This window comes from Haplochromis burtoni, unplaced genomic scaffold (genome assembly GCF_018398535.1).
Source record: "Haplochromis burtoni strain Fernald_Lab_line unplaced genomic scaffold, NCSU_Asbu1 Contig_21, whole genome shotgun sequence".
In the NCBI taxonomy this organism is placed as follows: Eukaryota; Metazoa; Chordata; class Actinopteri; order Cichliformes; family Cichlidae; genus Haplochromis; species Haplochromis burtoni.
This window is the reverse complement of record NW_024582382.1, coordinates 2,205,160-2,222,298: the sequence shown is the minus strand read 5'-3', so window position 1 is coordinate 2,222,298 and position 17,139 is coordinate 2,205,160. Positions and strand designations below refer to the sequence as shown.

The 17,139-nt window shown below is 40.4% G+C and overlaps 1 protein-coding gene across 8 annotated transcripts in view; it reads left to right on the top strand.

Annotated features, from left to right (window-relative positions):
• axin1 (axin 1) overlaps positions 1-17,139 on the top strand; it is a 32,213-nt gene that overhangs the window by 7,520 nt on the left and 7,554 nt on the right. For 7 of the 8 annotated variants that reach the window (XM_005920266.3, XM_042218624.1, XM_005920265.3 and 4 more), the window contains 7 exons: positions 1,793-2,764; positions 8,020-8,160; positions 8,775-8,871; positions 11,219-11,356; positions 14,385-14,908; positions 14,997-15,161; positions 15,349-15,588. In XM_005920266.3, the coding sequence (XP_005920328.1) occupies positions 1,869-2,764; positions 8,020-8,160; positions 8,775-8,871; positions 11,219-11,356; positions 14,385-14,908; positions 14,997-15,161; positions 15,349-15,588 (2,201 nt within the window). In that variant the 5' untranslated portion in view covers positions 1,793-1,868. The remainder of the gene's footprint in view (positions 1-1,792; positions 2,765-8,019; positions 8,161-8,774; positions 8,872-11,218; positions 11,357-14,384; positions 14,909-14,996; positions 15,162-15,348; positions 15,589-17,139) is intronic. The other variant, XM_042218627.1, reaches the window with a different exon arrangement.

Below are 17,139 nucleotides of genomic sequence, written 5' to 3'. Positions count from 1 at the left end.
GTGACAAAGTTGTGCACTTGTCGGTCGGCTGCTGATAGGCCTGGCTCGCTCTCTCCCTCTATGTGTGTGTGTGTGTGTGTGTGGAGTTTGTTTCTGGCTCCCCTCCCCCACTCGCTGTCGTTCTGCTCATTCTGGAGAGGCCAAGACATGGATGTGATGAGAGGCTCACTTCAAAGGAACAACCCAACTGACACGGTTTCAGAAAAAAGGGTCATTCCCCCCCCTGTTTTAACTCGACTCTGACCGGCGGAAATTGTATGGAATCCCTTCTAAATATACCTCCGCCGGAGCCGCACACCTGAGAGCACAGAAGCGTTCATTTATATATTAATACGCGGATGCATCGTCTTTACAGGTAGCAGCAGTTTGCCCGGGTGATTTATTCCTACCAGCATCGTTAATAGGCCTGAAACGCTCGTTTTCTTGGAGGGGAGGGCTAATTTTCATTCCAGCACATCTGGCCTGATGCACAGTGCACGTGCTGCTCACACTCCAGGGCTCTGCAACGAGCAGAGCCGCTGCTGCCAGTTTTGTCTTCATACAGCCTTTGTTCAATCAGAAAGAAAAGATTTGTATCAGTACTGAACCAGACAAGAGAGTGGGTGTGCCCTAAAGGGAAGGGTGATCTTGCTAGAGTAAACTCACCTGTCATTTGTTCTGAAATCATAATTTGGCAACATTTATATTTAATCCTATTAGTCAACAAGTAGGCTGCACTGGGATTTCGATTGGGAAGTGATTTAGGCTGAAGTCAGGGCTATTTGCGTTCAGCTTCTCTACCCGTGATTTGAATCTGCTTGCAGCTGTCAAGAAGTAGTGGATATGTAGTGGAGCTGCTGTGGATATGTGAATTTAAAGGGTCAGCTGTGGCTGCATTAGACCTTAAATTGAATCCTGACACAGTATCTGGGAAGCTTAGCCATAAGCTAAGCAGTCCGTACTGCGTAGAGGTGGAGATCCGGGCTCTACGGTGTCGTTCCTTAGCAAAAAAGCAGCACACTTGGTTATTACACAAAGACTAAGATGTGTCCTTGATCCCTAAAATCATTTGATACACCATCCCAGGTCCTTCCCTAACACCAGGGGGTATCATATAAAACGAGAATATGGCATAAGGATGTAGAATGTGTCATTTGCAGTACTGCTATGTCAGCTAGTGGGAAATAGACTTGGGCTGCTTCATTATCAATTTAATTTTGTAAACCCCAAGTGAATTTTCACCCTTCCAATACTAATTTGAATGAAACTGGAATAGATGTGTGAGCTAATGATATGCATTTGCTACACTGTATTCATACTGCTGTCTAGTAAAAATACGCCTCTAGACTTTCGGCGCATATTAAAGGCCTAATAGCTGTAGATTTCGATTTCTGCTCAGGTTTGCAGATTGTATGTCGAATATCTGATCCTAGCGCACGAATGCTTTTCTTTCACTTTATGCTTTTTTGATTATAAAGTACCGCTGTACTGATTTTTACTGTGGGTGTGTTATTGGACATGACTCAAATGTGAGATCAATGTGCTTTAGGGCTTTAGAGTAGTTTTCAAAAGCTGACACAGAAATAAGTGATATTTATTTACCTGCTTTAAAAAAATCTGGCAAAACAGAAAGAAAAAGCCCAAAAACCACATTGGTATTCTATTGATTGTGAATTTCTCAGTGTGGAATAAATTGTATTGTAAAAACCTCAGAGCAATGTTACACTGTTAGTGCCCTGTCACTGAGTAGCAAAAGACTGCCTTTCTATGACGTGTTGAAGCTGCATCTCATTATAAATTTTCCTCCTTGCAGGAGTTCTTTTGCAGTGGCATAAGTAGAACTCTGGATCGAATAGTTGTGCAGTGTGGGCTCTACGGGGACGTGGTATATGGATGCTGGGACTATGAGCATAAGCGACAAACGGGGCTACTTAGCAGACCTAGGAGGCAGCTTCACTGAGGATGCTCCCAGACCTCCTGTCCCCGGTGAAGAAGGAGAGCTCATATGCAGTGATGGTCGCCAGCACAGCAACCTCGGCTTCTCCTCGAAGAATGAGAGCCTCAAATGTGAGCCGTCTGTGGCTACACCCAGGCGATCTGACTTGGACCTGGGTTACGAGCCGGAGGGCAGCGCTTCGCCAACACCACCCTACTTAAAGTGGGCGGAATCTCTTCATTCTCTCCTGGATGACCAGGATGGCATCCTGCTGTTTAGGACGTTCCTCAAGCAAGAGGAATGTGCAGATATGTTGGACTTCTGGTTTGCCTGCAGTGGTTTTCGGAAACTTGAAGCCAGTGAGGTTACTGAGGAGAAGAAGGTGAAACTGGCAAAGCTGATATATAAGAAATACATCCTGGACAACAATGGGATTGTCTCTAGACAGATCAAACCAGCTACAAAGTCCTTCATCAGAGACTGTGTGATGAAGCTTCACATTGATCCTGCCATGTTTGATCAGGCTCAGACTGAAATACAGACTATGATGGAGGAAAATACCTATCCATTATTCCTTAAATCTGACCTATATTTGGAATACACACGGACAGGGGGTGAAAGCCCAAAGTTGTACAGTGACCAGAGCTCGGTTTCTGGCAATGGAAAGGGGCTATCGAGCTATTTACCACCTTTAAAGGAGTATGAGGAATGGAGATGCGACCAAGGACCAGAGGAGCTGCCTGAGTGCGACCCCACGCCAAGCAGCCGTCTGACTCAGAAGCTGCTGATGGAGACGGCACAGCAACGAGTTGCCAACAGCACAAGATTCCAGGACAGTCACGAGTACAGGTAAATCCTCCGAGCAATCGAAAAAGCTTCACTTCAGTTTTAGCTGCACAGCATTCCTCTGAAAACTGCTGAATTAGAAAAATAAAAAAGCCCTGAAACTGCACACCAGCACTTGGGCTGATGTGACTGTGAGTGTAGAGAGTTTTAAGTATTTGCACTTATGGTGGTGAACAAATCTCAGAAGATAATAAGGCTGCATTACCGACTGTTTGGAGGTTGCAGCAGAAATCTCTGTGGTGCTTGTGAGGGCGCTCTAATAATCATGTGTTTTGTTTAGGCACTGGAACAGACTTTGTATTGAAAGAGTCAAACAATGATTTTGTTTAAGGAGGAGTTCTCCTGAAATCATTGACCCTGGAGTTTGTAATCTTTGCCTTCCCTTTCCTCTGTATATGAGGGCTCCATAATAAAATATTGCAAAAATCCTGTTTGACTGTTTAGTCTAGAGCTCCCAAACATTTTTTTTACTGTTAGCCAGGGCTGTTAATAGATCCTTAAAGTAGGGATCCTTTTTGAATTTTAATTCACAAAAATATTAAAATCTTCACAACAATATGACATGTTGGAATGCACAATCCTATATGATCTTTTTTCAGTTTACACATCTGCTGCAAGCTTTCAGTACATTACATAGTCAATAGTGCAGCTTAAAGTCAAAGAAAATATGCTAATAAAAAGTGGAATGTGTTATGTAGAATTGGGACAAAGTTCATTTTTTGTATTCTGAAGCACATCAGCTGCATACCAATGTCCAGGTCTACAAAGTCTTGGCTTTTTAGCGCCAGTCAAGTGTTGAGTCGAGGTGTACTGTTTTGTGTTTGCCTGTCATGCTCCTGCACATGCTCTTGTTGTTCACAGTATTTATTCCACTGCTGATATTTCTGATTGCATTCTTAACAGCTGAACAGAACTGGTGGTTTATTAAAATTACCTATAGCTATGTGCTGTTATATTTGGTAATGTCTGCATGAGTGAACTGGAAATGCCCCGGAAGACCAAGTCTGATTAATCAAACAAGACAAATCTTCACTGATGCAATACTTGGATTTCTTTCTTATTCTTTTTTTTTGTATAGGCTGGCCTTAGGTTTGTTGGTAATCTTTTCCTTGATATTTAAATATGCATAATAGTGATAATAATTAATAGCTCGGAGCTGTATGAAGGGAAAGAAAACTTTGGTTTAAGGTTGGTTATATTACAGAATGTACTGAATATATGTGGGTAGATCTCAGTGATATTTTATGCATGGAACCTTTCCAACATACAGCAGTCGAGAGACTGACAGAAAGAAGTGATATTTTATTGGCTTTGGTAGGTTCTGAGTATTTAGACCAGGATCTAGATGATTCAAAGGCAAAGGAAATTATAATCCTGTTAAATTTAAAAAAAAGCCGCTTAGAAACAGAAACTTTGTTACAAGGGCTGATAGGAAGTCAACTTCTAAAACTTAGTGTGAACTAAGGTTACGGCTTCAGCAGAGGGTTAAGGACTCTTGCAGTAAAAATGTCCAACAGAAGCATGTTTGGTGTGCGTCACTGTTGAAATCTCACAAGGAGCACTTGTAGCATTGTTCGGTTATTGCTACAACGTAAATAGCTACATTGTAAGACTTTAACGCAATTGCCTAATTTGCTGTTATGTATAATTTTCAATTTGCATCACTGTCAGACTACAAAAATGTTGGCATGTTTGACCTCTGTTCCTGCAGTAGCAGCGGTATGATGGTGGGGACAGGAATTTACATCAGCTGACGAACATAGAGTACCTTACAGATAGAAAGTTCTCTGTTGCAGCAATATTGAACACAGCCCCGTACTATGTATCTGTGACTGAAAAAATCCCGATAATCATTTGGTCAGTTAAACAGCGTGAGCATGACTACTACCCTTTCTTTCCAAATTCGTTCACTGTGGGCACCTAGGCTCTTACTAGCTGATATCTGCAGAGTGCAGAATGCAAAAGGCTCTGTTGGAGGATATGAATGTTTGAAATCTTATCCAAAATATAGAAAGGAACAAAAAAAAAAAAGCTTCTGCCGCAGGCATTTCGGGCATTTGCTGGTGAAAATCTACACGGCAACTGATAAAGAGGTTTTAAGTTGTGATTGAAACACACTTGTGAGCTTATTTCCACATCATTATTTCAGCAATCAAGCATTTGGCCAGAATTACAAAAAAGCATTTCATTTTTAAAGCATCACCCATTGGGTTTTTGTGAAACTAAATTTTACAGCAGTTTTGTCAGATCTCTTCAGAGACAGGCAACAAGAGACATTAAATAGTCTTTCAGAACAGCTTTAAGAAATCAGATGACTTGAAAGAGAATAGCCTTTATGTGCATTAATGTTTTGGGAGATTTTTGCAATGTGAACGAGTCAGATTTGTTCTCATTAAAGTTAAAGTTATATTTCAAAGGCACGACTTCACTATATTTGTTATTTTCAATGAAAGTTGTTGTTGCCTCTGAGTAATATTAAAAGCCACCCCACAACAATCACCAGGCTTAAGTAGAGTTGAGTTGCACATGGAATAATAATATTAGTCACAATTTTTATATTGTGTAAGTTAGATAGAGATACTGAGATACTGTATTGCATTTTTCAAGTTAAAATCTTGAACTGCCAGTGCCACCCATGCTTTCTTCCTGGCTGGCAAAGAATGCTGAAATGCACGTTTCGAGAGCTATGCCTGAATGTATCGAAGAGACGAGTGTTCAGTGTTCGGTGACGGAGATGGTTTGATACGACTAATGGCCCTACGCTCATTATCGCGGGTGTCGTGTGCTGATTTTGACGTAGCTTCGTGTGTTGCATGCCAAAATCTTTGTGGCGCTTCAGCCAGTCAGGTCGTGTACCTCGCCGCTTTTGAAACCGGGCGCCGAAGCTGGGTTGAAGACACGAGTGTACGATCGTGTCGGGTTTTTTACGGCCACTTTAATGATATTCCAGCACAGAAGCTCAGAGACTTACAGATATACAGAGGAAGATTTTGCAACGTTTTGAAAACTTGAGAATTTGTGAATTTGCGAAAACTTTGCAAAAAAACAAAAAGTCAAATCTTTGCTTCTGGTTTTGGCTTATTTTCCTTGTATATCAGTATTTATGTGCCAGTATTATCTGAGTTGCGACACCTATCATTCAGGAGAATACTGCAATTTGAGACAATGTTACAGTGGCGAGAAAAGCGACAATCGGGCCGGAAATACTCTGGCCTTAAAGAAAGCATCTATGTACCCAGTGAATGACTATCATTGAACAGAGGTGGTGGGTTAAGAAACCAGTAAACAGATAACACCTTTTCTTCTTTCAGTTGTATCAAAACTGTTACCACATACTCCACAATTACCAGTTTAAAGGTTTTGATAGAATGCAATTTTTATACTTGTACTAGCCCTTTGCTAACCTGGCGTTCTAATTATTCATAATTATAACATATTTATAAGCTAAATGTTAATGAAGTTGAGTGCAGTGATTTTGTTTTGAACTCTGGCTCTTAACAAGGAAAAAAGGACTTCAGGAAATTGCAATTTGAAAAGAAAGTATCGATGTCTTTCATGTATAATTTTTATTAACCTTTATTTAACCAGGAAGATCCCATTGAGATTAAAAACCTCCTTTTCAAGGGAGACCTGGCCAAGATAGGCAGCAGCAGGTGTCTCACAGTTACAGAAAAACATTTATAGAAATGTTTTCTAAAAATGTAAAAGGTTTTAAAAGAAGTTTCCCAAAATTTCATTAAATCTATGAGGAAAAATTGCATCTGGATGTGTCTGACATTTGACTGTCCAATACTCTGGTATTGAATTTGAAGAGCATGGCATGATGGTACAGCAGTCAGCACTGTTGCCTCAGAGCAATAAGATCCCTGATCAGGCCATCTGGAGTTTACATGTTCTCCAAGTTCCTGTGTTCTCCCAAAGTACTCCAGCTTCCCCCGACTATCCAAAAGCATGCACGTAAGGTGATCCTATAATTGTCCGTAGGTGTGAATGTGAGCGTGAATGGTCATCTCTGTGTTCCTGCTGTGGACTGGTGGTCTGTCCAGGTTGTACCCTGCCTTTTGCCCTATGACAGCTGGAATAGGCCCCCAATGCCCTGTGACTCTGATTTGAGCCACAGGGCACACAGGGCATTTGAGTCACAGGGTATTTTACATGCTGAAATGCTATCAAAAATGCTGTTGCTAGCCTTTCTTGCTCTCTGTTGCTCTTACTTTACTCTGGTTGAGAGCCTGTTTGTGTAAGCCATGCCAAAGAGATAGAAGTGCGAGTGACAGGATATTACAGCAGCAAAAAAATAAATAAAAAAGATAAAGACCTTTTACACTGTATGAACAAACGGAGTCACTCATAACTCGCAGTTAATGGCTGTTTATGGCCTTTGAAGCCTCTGCTTCCTTGTGCCAGACATTTTTCAGATGTGAATCACTGGCAGTCAGGTGGCACGAGGGGTCAGGAGGGGTCAGGGGATTGATATAAACTAGCATTAGGCTCACTGTCAAACTTGGGAAAACACTGTATAGTATTTGCAAATGACCTAAGTTGTGTATAATTGGTGGGTCTATATGAACTTAAATCCAATCTCACTTATGCCAACAATGGCAAAAAATTAAGCAAATATGAAGAATTAAATCGAAGGACTCTCATGTTCTCCTATCCTCATTCCTGTGGTTGAAGATAGAAATCTTCATCCAGCTACAAGAGCTGCAGGTTCTGTTATCATAATAGAGCTTTCTGACAGATGGAAAACATTTAAATGAGTATATTACAGAAAATAAATAGCAGGAACAAATAAACTCCAGAATGTAGTGACATAGAGTTTATCCATCCTGCTTACTTCATCCTTACTTTGAGGCAAACTCAGTTTAAAAAAAGCAAGATAAAATATCAATCAATCAACAAATATTCATTCATGTATTGATTTGTTTTTACATGCAAATTGTATGCCCTCTGCTCCTTTATTCTTTGCTTCAAAGTTGTGAAGACAGCACACTGCTGCCTATACTGCACAAAAAACAAAACAAAACTGACTTCTCATTAATGCACTCAGTTCAACTGATTCTTGGCCTGAAGGCTGGTGTTTTACAAGATGTAGCATTTCTAATCTTTTTTATGTTGGTATGTTAACTACCTTAGAAATCATCCAAAAAACTTGAGGATGCCTTTCATATCTCGGTCTACTTCTGTTTGTTACCCTTTTGTCAGCATGTCCTGTTTTTTGTTTTTTTCTTCTTTCTTTTTTCCCCTCATTTTTCCAGGCATGCACCATGTCGGGAGACAATCAACCCGTACTACGTCAACACTGGCCATGTTATGGCTCCTGCCACCAGCGCCAATGACAGTGAGCAACAGAGCATGTCCAGTGACGCAGACACCATTTCCCTTACAGACAGCAGTGTGTATGTATTTTGGCTTCATCCAAACATTTCACACACAGTTGTACCAGTTAAAAAAGGCTATGCAGGTTACAACTTTTAGGGGAATGACAGTTTTACCTTCACCAATAAAATAGACAGGATCCTATTATATGTGGGAATAGTATATATTTTAGTGCAACTTGGATTTCAGTGTTTTTAAGTCATAGCCAGTTGTGTGCTTTTGAATGAAGATATGCAAAATAAAGACTTTTAGTTGCAGATATGACACTGGGGAATTCAGCCAACGAAGCTTCAAAGCATGCACAACTGGACAAAAATGTTTTTGAAGCTGAATGGATTAGAGGCTGTTATCAGCTAACTGATCCAGGACTTCCAGAACGGGAAAAAAACCCCAGAATGAGTAATATCATATAAAATGACACTCTTCTGCATGTGATATGTGACCATAATGTGCAACGCCGCTTGTGCAGAAGGGACACTATTAGCCTGTGAGCATACCTGTCCTGCTTTACGAATTAATCACTATCTAGGTGTTCATTTTAGGCACAAATTCTGTGAAAAGCTTTCAACTTCAAAGCTGCCTCTGTTGTTTATTCATGAGCATGTTTTATGAAAATGTCTTTGTTTAATTCCAGAGATGGGGTTCCACCCTACAGATACCGCAAGCAGCATCGCCGCGAGATGCATGAAAGTGCCAGAGCAAATGGGCTAGTGCCACTACCTCATATTCCAGTGAGTTATTCATGGGTTATTTCCCTTTTCTCTCCATTTCTGCCTCGACACCTTTAGCTGTCGGTTCCTGGCTTATTTTTCTCTGCTCCGCCATTGGAGATGTGCATATTTAAGCTCTGCTGTGTCGCGGGGTCCTGTGATGGAGTATAAGAATAGCTGATGGTGAAAGAGTAGTCTGTCTAAATGCAGCTTGATGCTTTCCTAAGCTGCGTGCGCTTGAAGCCTAGTAGACATGAACCTTTCCCTGTGACAGCCTGATGCCTCCCTCTGCAGCTCCTGCTCTCTCTTGGTAGGAAACTCGAGCTCTAATTAGGCCTTGGAGTAAAGCGTCAAATTAAAATGCCTCATCCAGCCTCTCATTAAGATGTAAGAATTGACTATATAGAAGAGTCCAAATCTCTACCCCTAACAAATTACTCTTCAGTTTTTTTTTAATAAGAAAAAACAGAGATTATGTTTTAAATATGTTTAAAGAAGAGTCTCTTGTCAAGTTATTTTTGCACTTACTGGATTCAAATCGGGGGGCACAGTTTGAATAGGTAAGATTGCAGTGTAATTGCATACACTGACAGGAGAAGAAATTGTACACTTTACAAAAAAAACCAAGACTAAAGTTGCAGTTCCTGTGTAATTAAGTAGAATTTCAGTAGAATTTATTTTATTTGAAATGACAATGTAATTATATTAACATACAAATACTTAAAGGTAGGTACACTAAAAAAGCAATCAAACAAGGAAATAAATTGAAGTGGTGGAAAAGTGGAAGGAAATCATGCAGTGCTTAATATTATTTAAAACCTTATTTAAAAGGACAAAAAACAACATTAACTGTCTTTCTAAGGTGTAGGGCTAATGGATGCTGGTACAGCTTTAGTGCTCATTGGTGTTAATTCTCGAGGTCCCAGGAACTCTACTGGACAGTTCTCCCAAAGCCTCCATTTAGAGTTTTTGTGACTGTGGTGTGTTAAATCTGCAGTCGGTTAACAAGGTTTAAATATGCCTATGGTAAAAGCAGTAGCATATGTTTTACATCATTTTGATACTCATCCCAACCCCCACAAGACCTACGCATGACTGTCTTTCAATTCAGCAGACTACTTCCATCATGACAGACATGAAAGACGAACACCCGGAAAAGCAGGGGTCTAGTTGGGCCCAGCTATGCCAGAAAAATGCTCCCACAGCATAACAGCTCTGATGGATCCCCCTCACTGTAGGGACCAAGCATTCCTGCTTTAAATTGAATTTGTCACATATCTGTAGAATGAGGCCGTTATTAAATCTGGTCTAAATCTCTTTATGTCCTCACAAAGAAAGACACCTTTATCAAATATATGTATTATAATGTAAGTAAGTAAAATAATGTAAGTGATGTATTTCTAAGATAACTGTGTTTATGAGAAAATGTGATTTGATCTTTATGTTAGTTAAATATATGAACTACATTGCCCTGTTGTTTTTACAACGGGGCAATAGCCCTAATCAGTGCTAACAGCTGACCTGATTAGCTATTTTTGTGGGGGGGGGCAATAATGCACAATGAACATTCATTCTTTAATTTATTATTCATACCTTTTTTTTGCACTTTAAGGTTTACTGTGTTGTGTTTTTTTTGTGTTTAGTGGCGACATGGGACAGTTTTCCAATTTCGTTGTGTTATTGTACGAGGTATGACTGTGCAATGACAATTAAGAGTTATCTTATCTTACTTTTATGTCAGAGAACCTCCTTAAGCAGCACAAACAATAATTTTGTGCCATTTTATTCCAACAAAACAGTTTTAGCTCATTAAAATTATCATTAATATTTTTAGTTCATGTCTTAAAACTTCAATAAGATTAACGTCTGGTCATTTCTTGTATTTTTACCATTCATACTTATACTTATGAAATATTATTAACTGAATTGAAGACTAAATGATTCAGATACCAAACTGGTGAGTCCCTACTGCTGGGGAGCAAACCCACATCTTCAGAAATAATTACTGTTAATACTTCTTTTAAGGTTTTTCATGGTTCACACCAATCAGTCTTGAGCAAATACTCAGACTTGCAAGGTTAAGAGTATTTTACAGCAGTGAATGAAGCATACTGAAAAAAAGCCCATCAGCTTTAGTGATATTTAGTGGTAAAGTTGTGGCACATTTGCTAATACTTAAATTTATTATCCCTTTGGTGTTTTTAACACTCAACACCATCTAGTTTAATGTCTTCCTGCTTATGTTTAAGTACTTTAATGTGATTGCTGAAAGGATGTTGGAGGCCAAGGTGGGAAAACATCCTGGGACTGCTGAAGTGGCTTTGACAGTAATGCAGCAGTGCTTACATTTTGACATTTCTTTCTCCAGCGCCCAAACCGGATTCCAAAGGATATACACGTGGAGCCAGAAAGGTTTGCTGCAGAGCTGATCAGGAGACTGGAGGGCGTACTGAAAGAGAGGGAGGCTCAGGAGAAACTAGAGGAACGACTGAAGAGAGTACAGTTGGTATGTTCTCTCTGTTTTCTGAAGAAGCGTATACTATTGAAAGAACAATCAGAAGCTGTATTTTGTTAATTCCGTCTAATTTATATGAATAAGAAGCATCCTTTAGCGGTTTCTACAGAGGTTCAGGCTGAATGGAACCACGTGTTCACTGAATGACCTCTAATATAGTCTCAACAGTGCAGAGCTACTGGTTACACATTCAAGTCATGTGAGGAAGTGTTAGGAGCTGAATATTGCTACTACTGTGTAACACAACTGAAGGATTTTAGTGATGAGGGGATAGGGGAAATTAAACTATGAGTTCCTAAAGTTAAAAATGCTTTGGGACAAAGGAATAATTCTTTTTTATTTGCTATGTCATCAGTAATATGTCAGCTAATAATGAAAAATGCAGTACAGTGACCTAAAGAACTAAACTTAAAACATTTTTTCATTTGCAAAGCTTGAGTCAGAGATTGTTTGTGATTGCAACATGAAGGGCTGGTTTTAAAGATCACATTTAAAGTCCTCACAGTGCAAATGGTAAAATCAAAGAGCTCTGTTTTCCCAATTTACTAAGTTTGGTTTACTTTAATAAAAGAATACTTGAATAGATTGTGAAAGCTTATTGAAAAGCAGATTGCTGGTTGAAGTGTAACAGTAGATTGTACCGATGCTTATTTCTGAGCCAGACTGTGAGGTGTGTGCTCGGCCGTTGAGCTTTAAGTCTTCAGTAACAAAGGAGACTTAAATCCACCTGGCCTTAATGAAATTAATGAGGCCAACCATTTGAATAGGGAATAAAAAAACATTATGAATCACTTGGAGAATTCTGTCCTTGGCCTGTCAGCAATCTGGCTTTGTCTGTGAATCAGATGGAGCACCTGCACATGCCGCCACTTGTAAGCCTGGAACAGTGAGCCGCCTGTTTGATGTCACTTGAATGTTGATGAAATGGTTCCTGAAACCACAAATGAAATCTCCCTCAGTGTACGGTGCCAAGTATTAAGTCTCAAGGCAGGCAATTTATGTGGGTAGCTATGAAAGGAAAGAAGGTGCCATCACGCAGCTGAAGGTTTGGCCTGTGGAAACGGGAGGCGAGGACGCCATTCATCAAGTAATACTTTGGAAATGTGAGCTTGGGTTTTAGCTTGTAAATGAGGATATTAGAAGCAGTAAAATGTGATATAGTTATGTCTGTAGCATAAAATTAGATTTTTAAGGGTGTGCCATCTTGTTAAAAAATCCAAAATCTGATTCCATGACAATGCAACTTTTCAGCTTTCCACAGCTCCGTCATGCATTCTGCACAAAATTTGATTAGGACTTCACATAATGTAATTATTGTACGGAGTAAGCAAATTATCGGCAAAAGATTGTGAGCAGGGCTCTCATTGATTCCTTGAAATATCTGCTCGTCTCTTCTTCATTGTTCTGTGTGGATTTTGTGGGCTCGGCTAGCGCAGATATCCGGATGGAACGCGGAGATGTAAAGAAACATCAATTACTTAAAAACTTGCCAAAAAATACTTGGCTGCATGGGTCATATTTTGCAATACAGCTGCATCTAAGAAAGCCGTGGGCATGAGAAAGTTAACTGCGTGTATGAACAGGCTGAGTTTCCTTTTCACACAGTTGGAGTAAGAGGATGGCGAGCACAGAGGCAGCGCTCAAAAGATGGTTTGGCATGTTTACAAGTGGAGATCTATTGAAGGTTGATTTAATTATTGACATAACTGGCATGAAAGGTTTGAGCTTGTGCTGGTTAAAAATGAAAAGTAAAATCTGTCTTTCCATATATACATATTCTCCCCTTTACCTTCTTTCTCTGCCAAAATGTTCCCAACTTTATACAGGAGGCAAAATAAAAGGCGTATGGTGCTCATTTCTCCACCTACAATAAAATGTTTTCTCTTTATCCAAATTTCCCCGGGAAATTATGATGAATATATTATTATCAGGGTAAAACTGAATGCTTAAGGTCTTTACTGTCGCTCTGGACAACCTACTGGCATGACTGTTGAGATTACAGGGGGCAGTAGGATTACATGATGACTGTGTCATCAGTTTTAACCACAAGTCAAGAGCCGTTGTTGTAAATAGGTGCTCATTTTGGTTTGGTGTAAACAACATGTGTTTGAATAGGTGGAGAAATAGTTTTAAAGTGCTCATGTAAATCTGCCCTTTGCTTCATTTAAATAGCCACGGGACCTTATTGTATAGTAGTGAAGCATGCTAGTGCTAAGCTAAAATATCATTCACATCAAGTATTATGCTCGAGCTCAAGTGTGGATTTCTAGAGACATTACACTCCTAGAAGTTTACATTAAAAAAATCTAGTAATGTTTTATGTTGGTTTGTTATGTCAGTATTTCATTTAGAATAAAGTATTTCTGTTAACAGAGGCGTGAGATCCTGGGCCATATAGGAATAACAACATGACCATGCAGTTCTTGACTGGCATTCTCCGTTCACTCTTTCCGTTTAACATTGCACGTCCTGCACTTCCTACAGTGCCTGCTTATCAAAACCTATTATGAAAGCCTGCAGCACCCCACCCTTTAAATCCCCCTGGAGACGAGTCTGCCAGAGAGTTTTGTCCCAGTCAGTCAGCGCTCGAGCTGTAGCAATTCTGCTTGTCATGACACGAAGCCACAGAAATATGCTATTTGGATGCTGAAACGGTTGTATTCATAGATTGTCTCCAAACTGCTGCATTAAGAAGGAGAACACACATTTCAACTTAAGGTTAAACCTGCCATCTTCAGGTTGAATTAAGTCCTGCAGCTGCAGCCTGGTGGAATAGCATCAGTTGTGCTGATAGTGCACATGGAACACAGCTGGTGAATAAATAAAATGCATGTTTACATATTTGCTATATGATTTAAACATTCATTGTAATCCATGCTACGAGTATATATACATTATTTATAAGTTAGGTTAGCCTTTTTTGTGTTTTCTTTGTGTTATATGTTGTGTTTATCTTTATTTAGATTTTTATTTCAAGGTTTTATCTTTTACATTGTGCGTATATGTGTTTGTGCTAAAGGAAGAGGAGGCTGACGAAGTCATGATGGCCACAGCAACATCATTATCCAGTCACAGGTTCCCCCCTGGTGCTTATTCACAGAATTACAACCCGCGCTATGCTGACAACACCTACAGCGCTCCTTTTGTCGGAGATGCTCATGAAGAAAACCCAGAGAGCATCTTGGACGATCACGTGCAGCGAGTCATGAAGACCCCGGGCTGCCAGTCGCCGGGAACCGGCCGTCATTCTCCGAAGTCGCGCTCACCAGACGGTTTCCCAGGGATAAAAGGGATTGGGATGCCAGGCCAGGGTAAACATGCATCCAGGCACGGTTTCAAGGGAGAAACTAGCCACTTGTACCACCACAAACACCATAGCCACCACACAAGCGTGGGCAAGCCCAAAGAGCAGGTGGAGGCTGATTTAGTCACGCATGTGCATGGGAGCTTTCCCTGGAGCATCGAGTCAAGTCATTACGGATCAAAGTCTCGCAGCTATGCAGACGGCATGGGATCCAACCCCATGGACTATGCAGGGTACATGTAAGGAACAAACTAAGAAAAACTGAATTCACACATGAAAAATACCTGTTGTTTTCTACTTATCAGTTATTTATTTTCTATTTTGCAGCGGGAGAGGTGGCACACAGTGTAAAAGAGCATCAAAGAGAGGTGAGGAATTGCGGCCTTATGACATGCCGGGGCCTGGAGAGGAGATGGAGAAAAACCAGAAGATCCTTTTGTGGCTGATGGAAGGACAGAAAGAAATGGTTCAGCATAAGAGAAGCCCATATGGGTCAGTGATTACCTTTTATTAGAAAACATAATTTTTTTTCCCTTTTTTTTAATTAAATAAAACTAAAACATTTTAGACATGTGCTCATGCCACTACGTCACCAGTGCACAAGTAAAGCTAAAATATGCTAAAATAAGCATGTTTCTTTATTTTATTAAATAAATTGCTGATATGTTTTTTATCATAGGAGCACCACTGGGTCCAAAAGGACTGTTGGACATGAAGGATCCCGCCTCGGCTCAACAGGGTCGATGCATCCGTGCATCAGTGGTCAGCTGCGGAACAGTGTGCAGCCGTCTCACCCTTTCATCCAGGATCCCACCATGCCGCCCAACCCAGCTCCCAGCCCCCTCATTCAGCTGGAGGAGGTTTGCCGGCGACTCGAGGAGGAGAAGATGAAGTCCGGAACATTGCAGCCTAAGCAAAGGTAAAAGAACAGATATGACTCATGTCCTCTTGTTTAGTTCTTCAGTTTTTCCAAAGAATATAATATTCTGCCATATCTGTACCCTGCTCTGTCGTACTTGTGACAATTGCTCCCCTCTTCAGCTCTGGGAGCTAAGTCATTGCTGGCTGTCAGCAGATAGAAATCTCAAATATATTGTGAAATACAAAGAGATTTAAAAGGCACAGACAAGCTTGTGTAAACGGTTTGAAAAGGGTTTGAATGTCACAGACTGTAATTTATATATATTAGTTAAGCCACAAAAGAGAAAGCCAGCCCTTTCCCTGTTATCTAGTGAAAATCTTTAGCCCGTGTGCCTCTTTCTTTTCTTTTTTTTAAAGCTGGTCTGTGTCTAACCACCGGGGTTTTTTGGTCTCTCAGGTATGTGCTGGAGGTGATCCAGAGGGATCGCACAGCAGTCAGGCCCGTACAGTTCCCTCAGCTCAGCGAGCTCTCCGAGCCCGAGTACGTCCACTGTGTTCCACAAATAGCTTTTAACATTGTGTGCGACATGTTAAGTCAGTGGAATATAATGGACAAATAGCACTTTCCTGCAGTACTGCCCTTTTGCAGGATTATTACTGATTTAATAACAATGGTTTTACTGTTAACTTTATGTGGCAGAATATTTTCATGATCTAAGGTTTATCATTTCCTCAACAGCTCACAAATAAATTGATCATACTTGAAGGCTGAGATCATCAAATTTCTTGGTGATTAGTTTCTGTGAAGACCAAAAAAAAATTTGATCACAGAGGAAGTAGGAGTGTATGTTTTCTCTGTTCCCGGAGCGGCAGACTACCTAGAGTGTTACAAAAAGGATCTGTTTTTGATGTTATTTGAGAAACACGTATTTCTGACTGCCTGATAGCTGCTTACCAGATGAGGAAGAGCATGAGAACTGCAGATGAAAGAAAGATTACGTGACACCATCTCCTGAATCTCCTGGTAGATTTGTGAGGTCTGGCATTCGTTTACTGACCGGACCTTTCTGTAACTCGAGTACACACCTCTAAAAAAATTACTTAAAGATGACAGCAAAATTGAAATACAGAAAATATGAAGGAGAATAGGATAATAATAATAATAGTATTTAGGAATTATAATTATATATAATTCTAAATTCTAAATATAGAATTTCTGATACTTTGGTGAGACAGCTGTGGGCTGGGGCGTATACTGGAAACCCTGCATCACTGGCAGTATAAAAGCTGGGCGTAGCCACTGTTGTCACTTATTTTCTTCGAAAGCGTTTTTGACATCACCATCTTAATATTTTGAAACTGAACTTGTTATTCACGATTCATTAGCACATGAGCATAACTGGAGAATCCACCAGTCCTTTTAGATGGGCCGTATTTTACAAAATGAACTTTATTCACTGTGACCCAAAATGACGGAGCCTCTAAACCTGAGGTGTCAAACTCATTTTACATTGCGGGACACACGGGCTCTGTGGGGCCGGGGGGCGCTGCTGCACTGGGCCCCGGTCTGGATGGGCCTAGGCCCCCTTTCCCTGGCGGGTCACGGAGT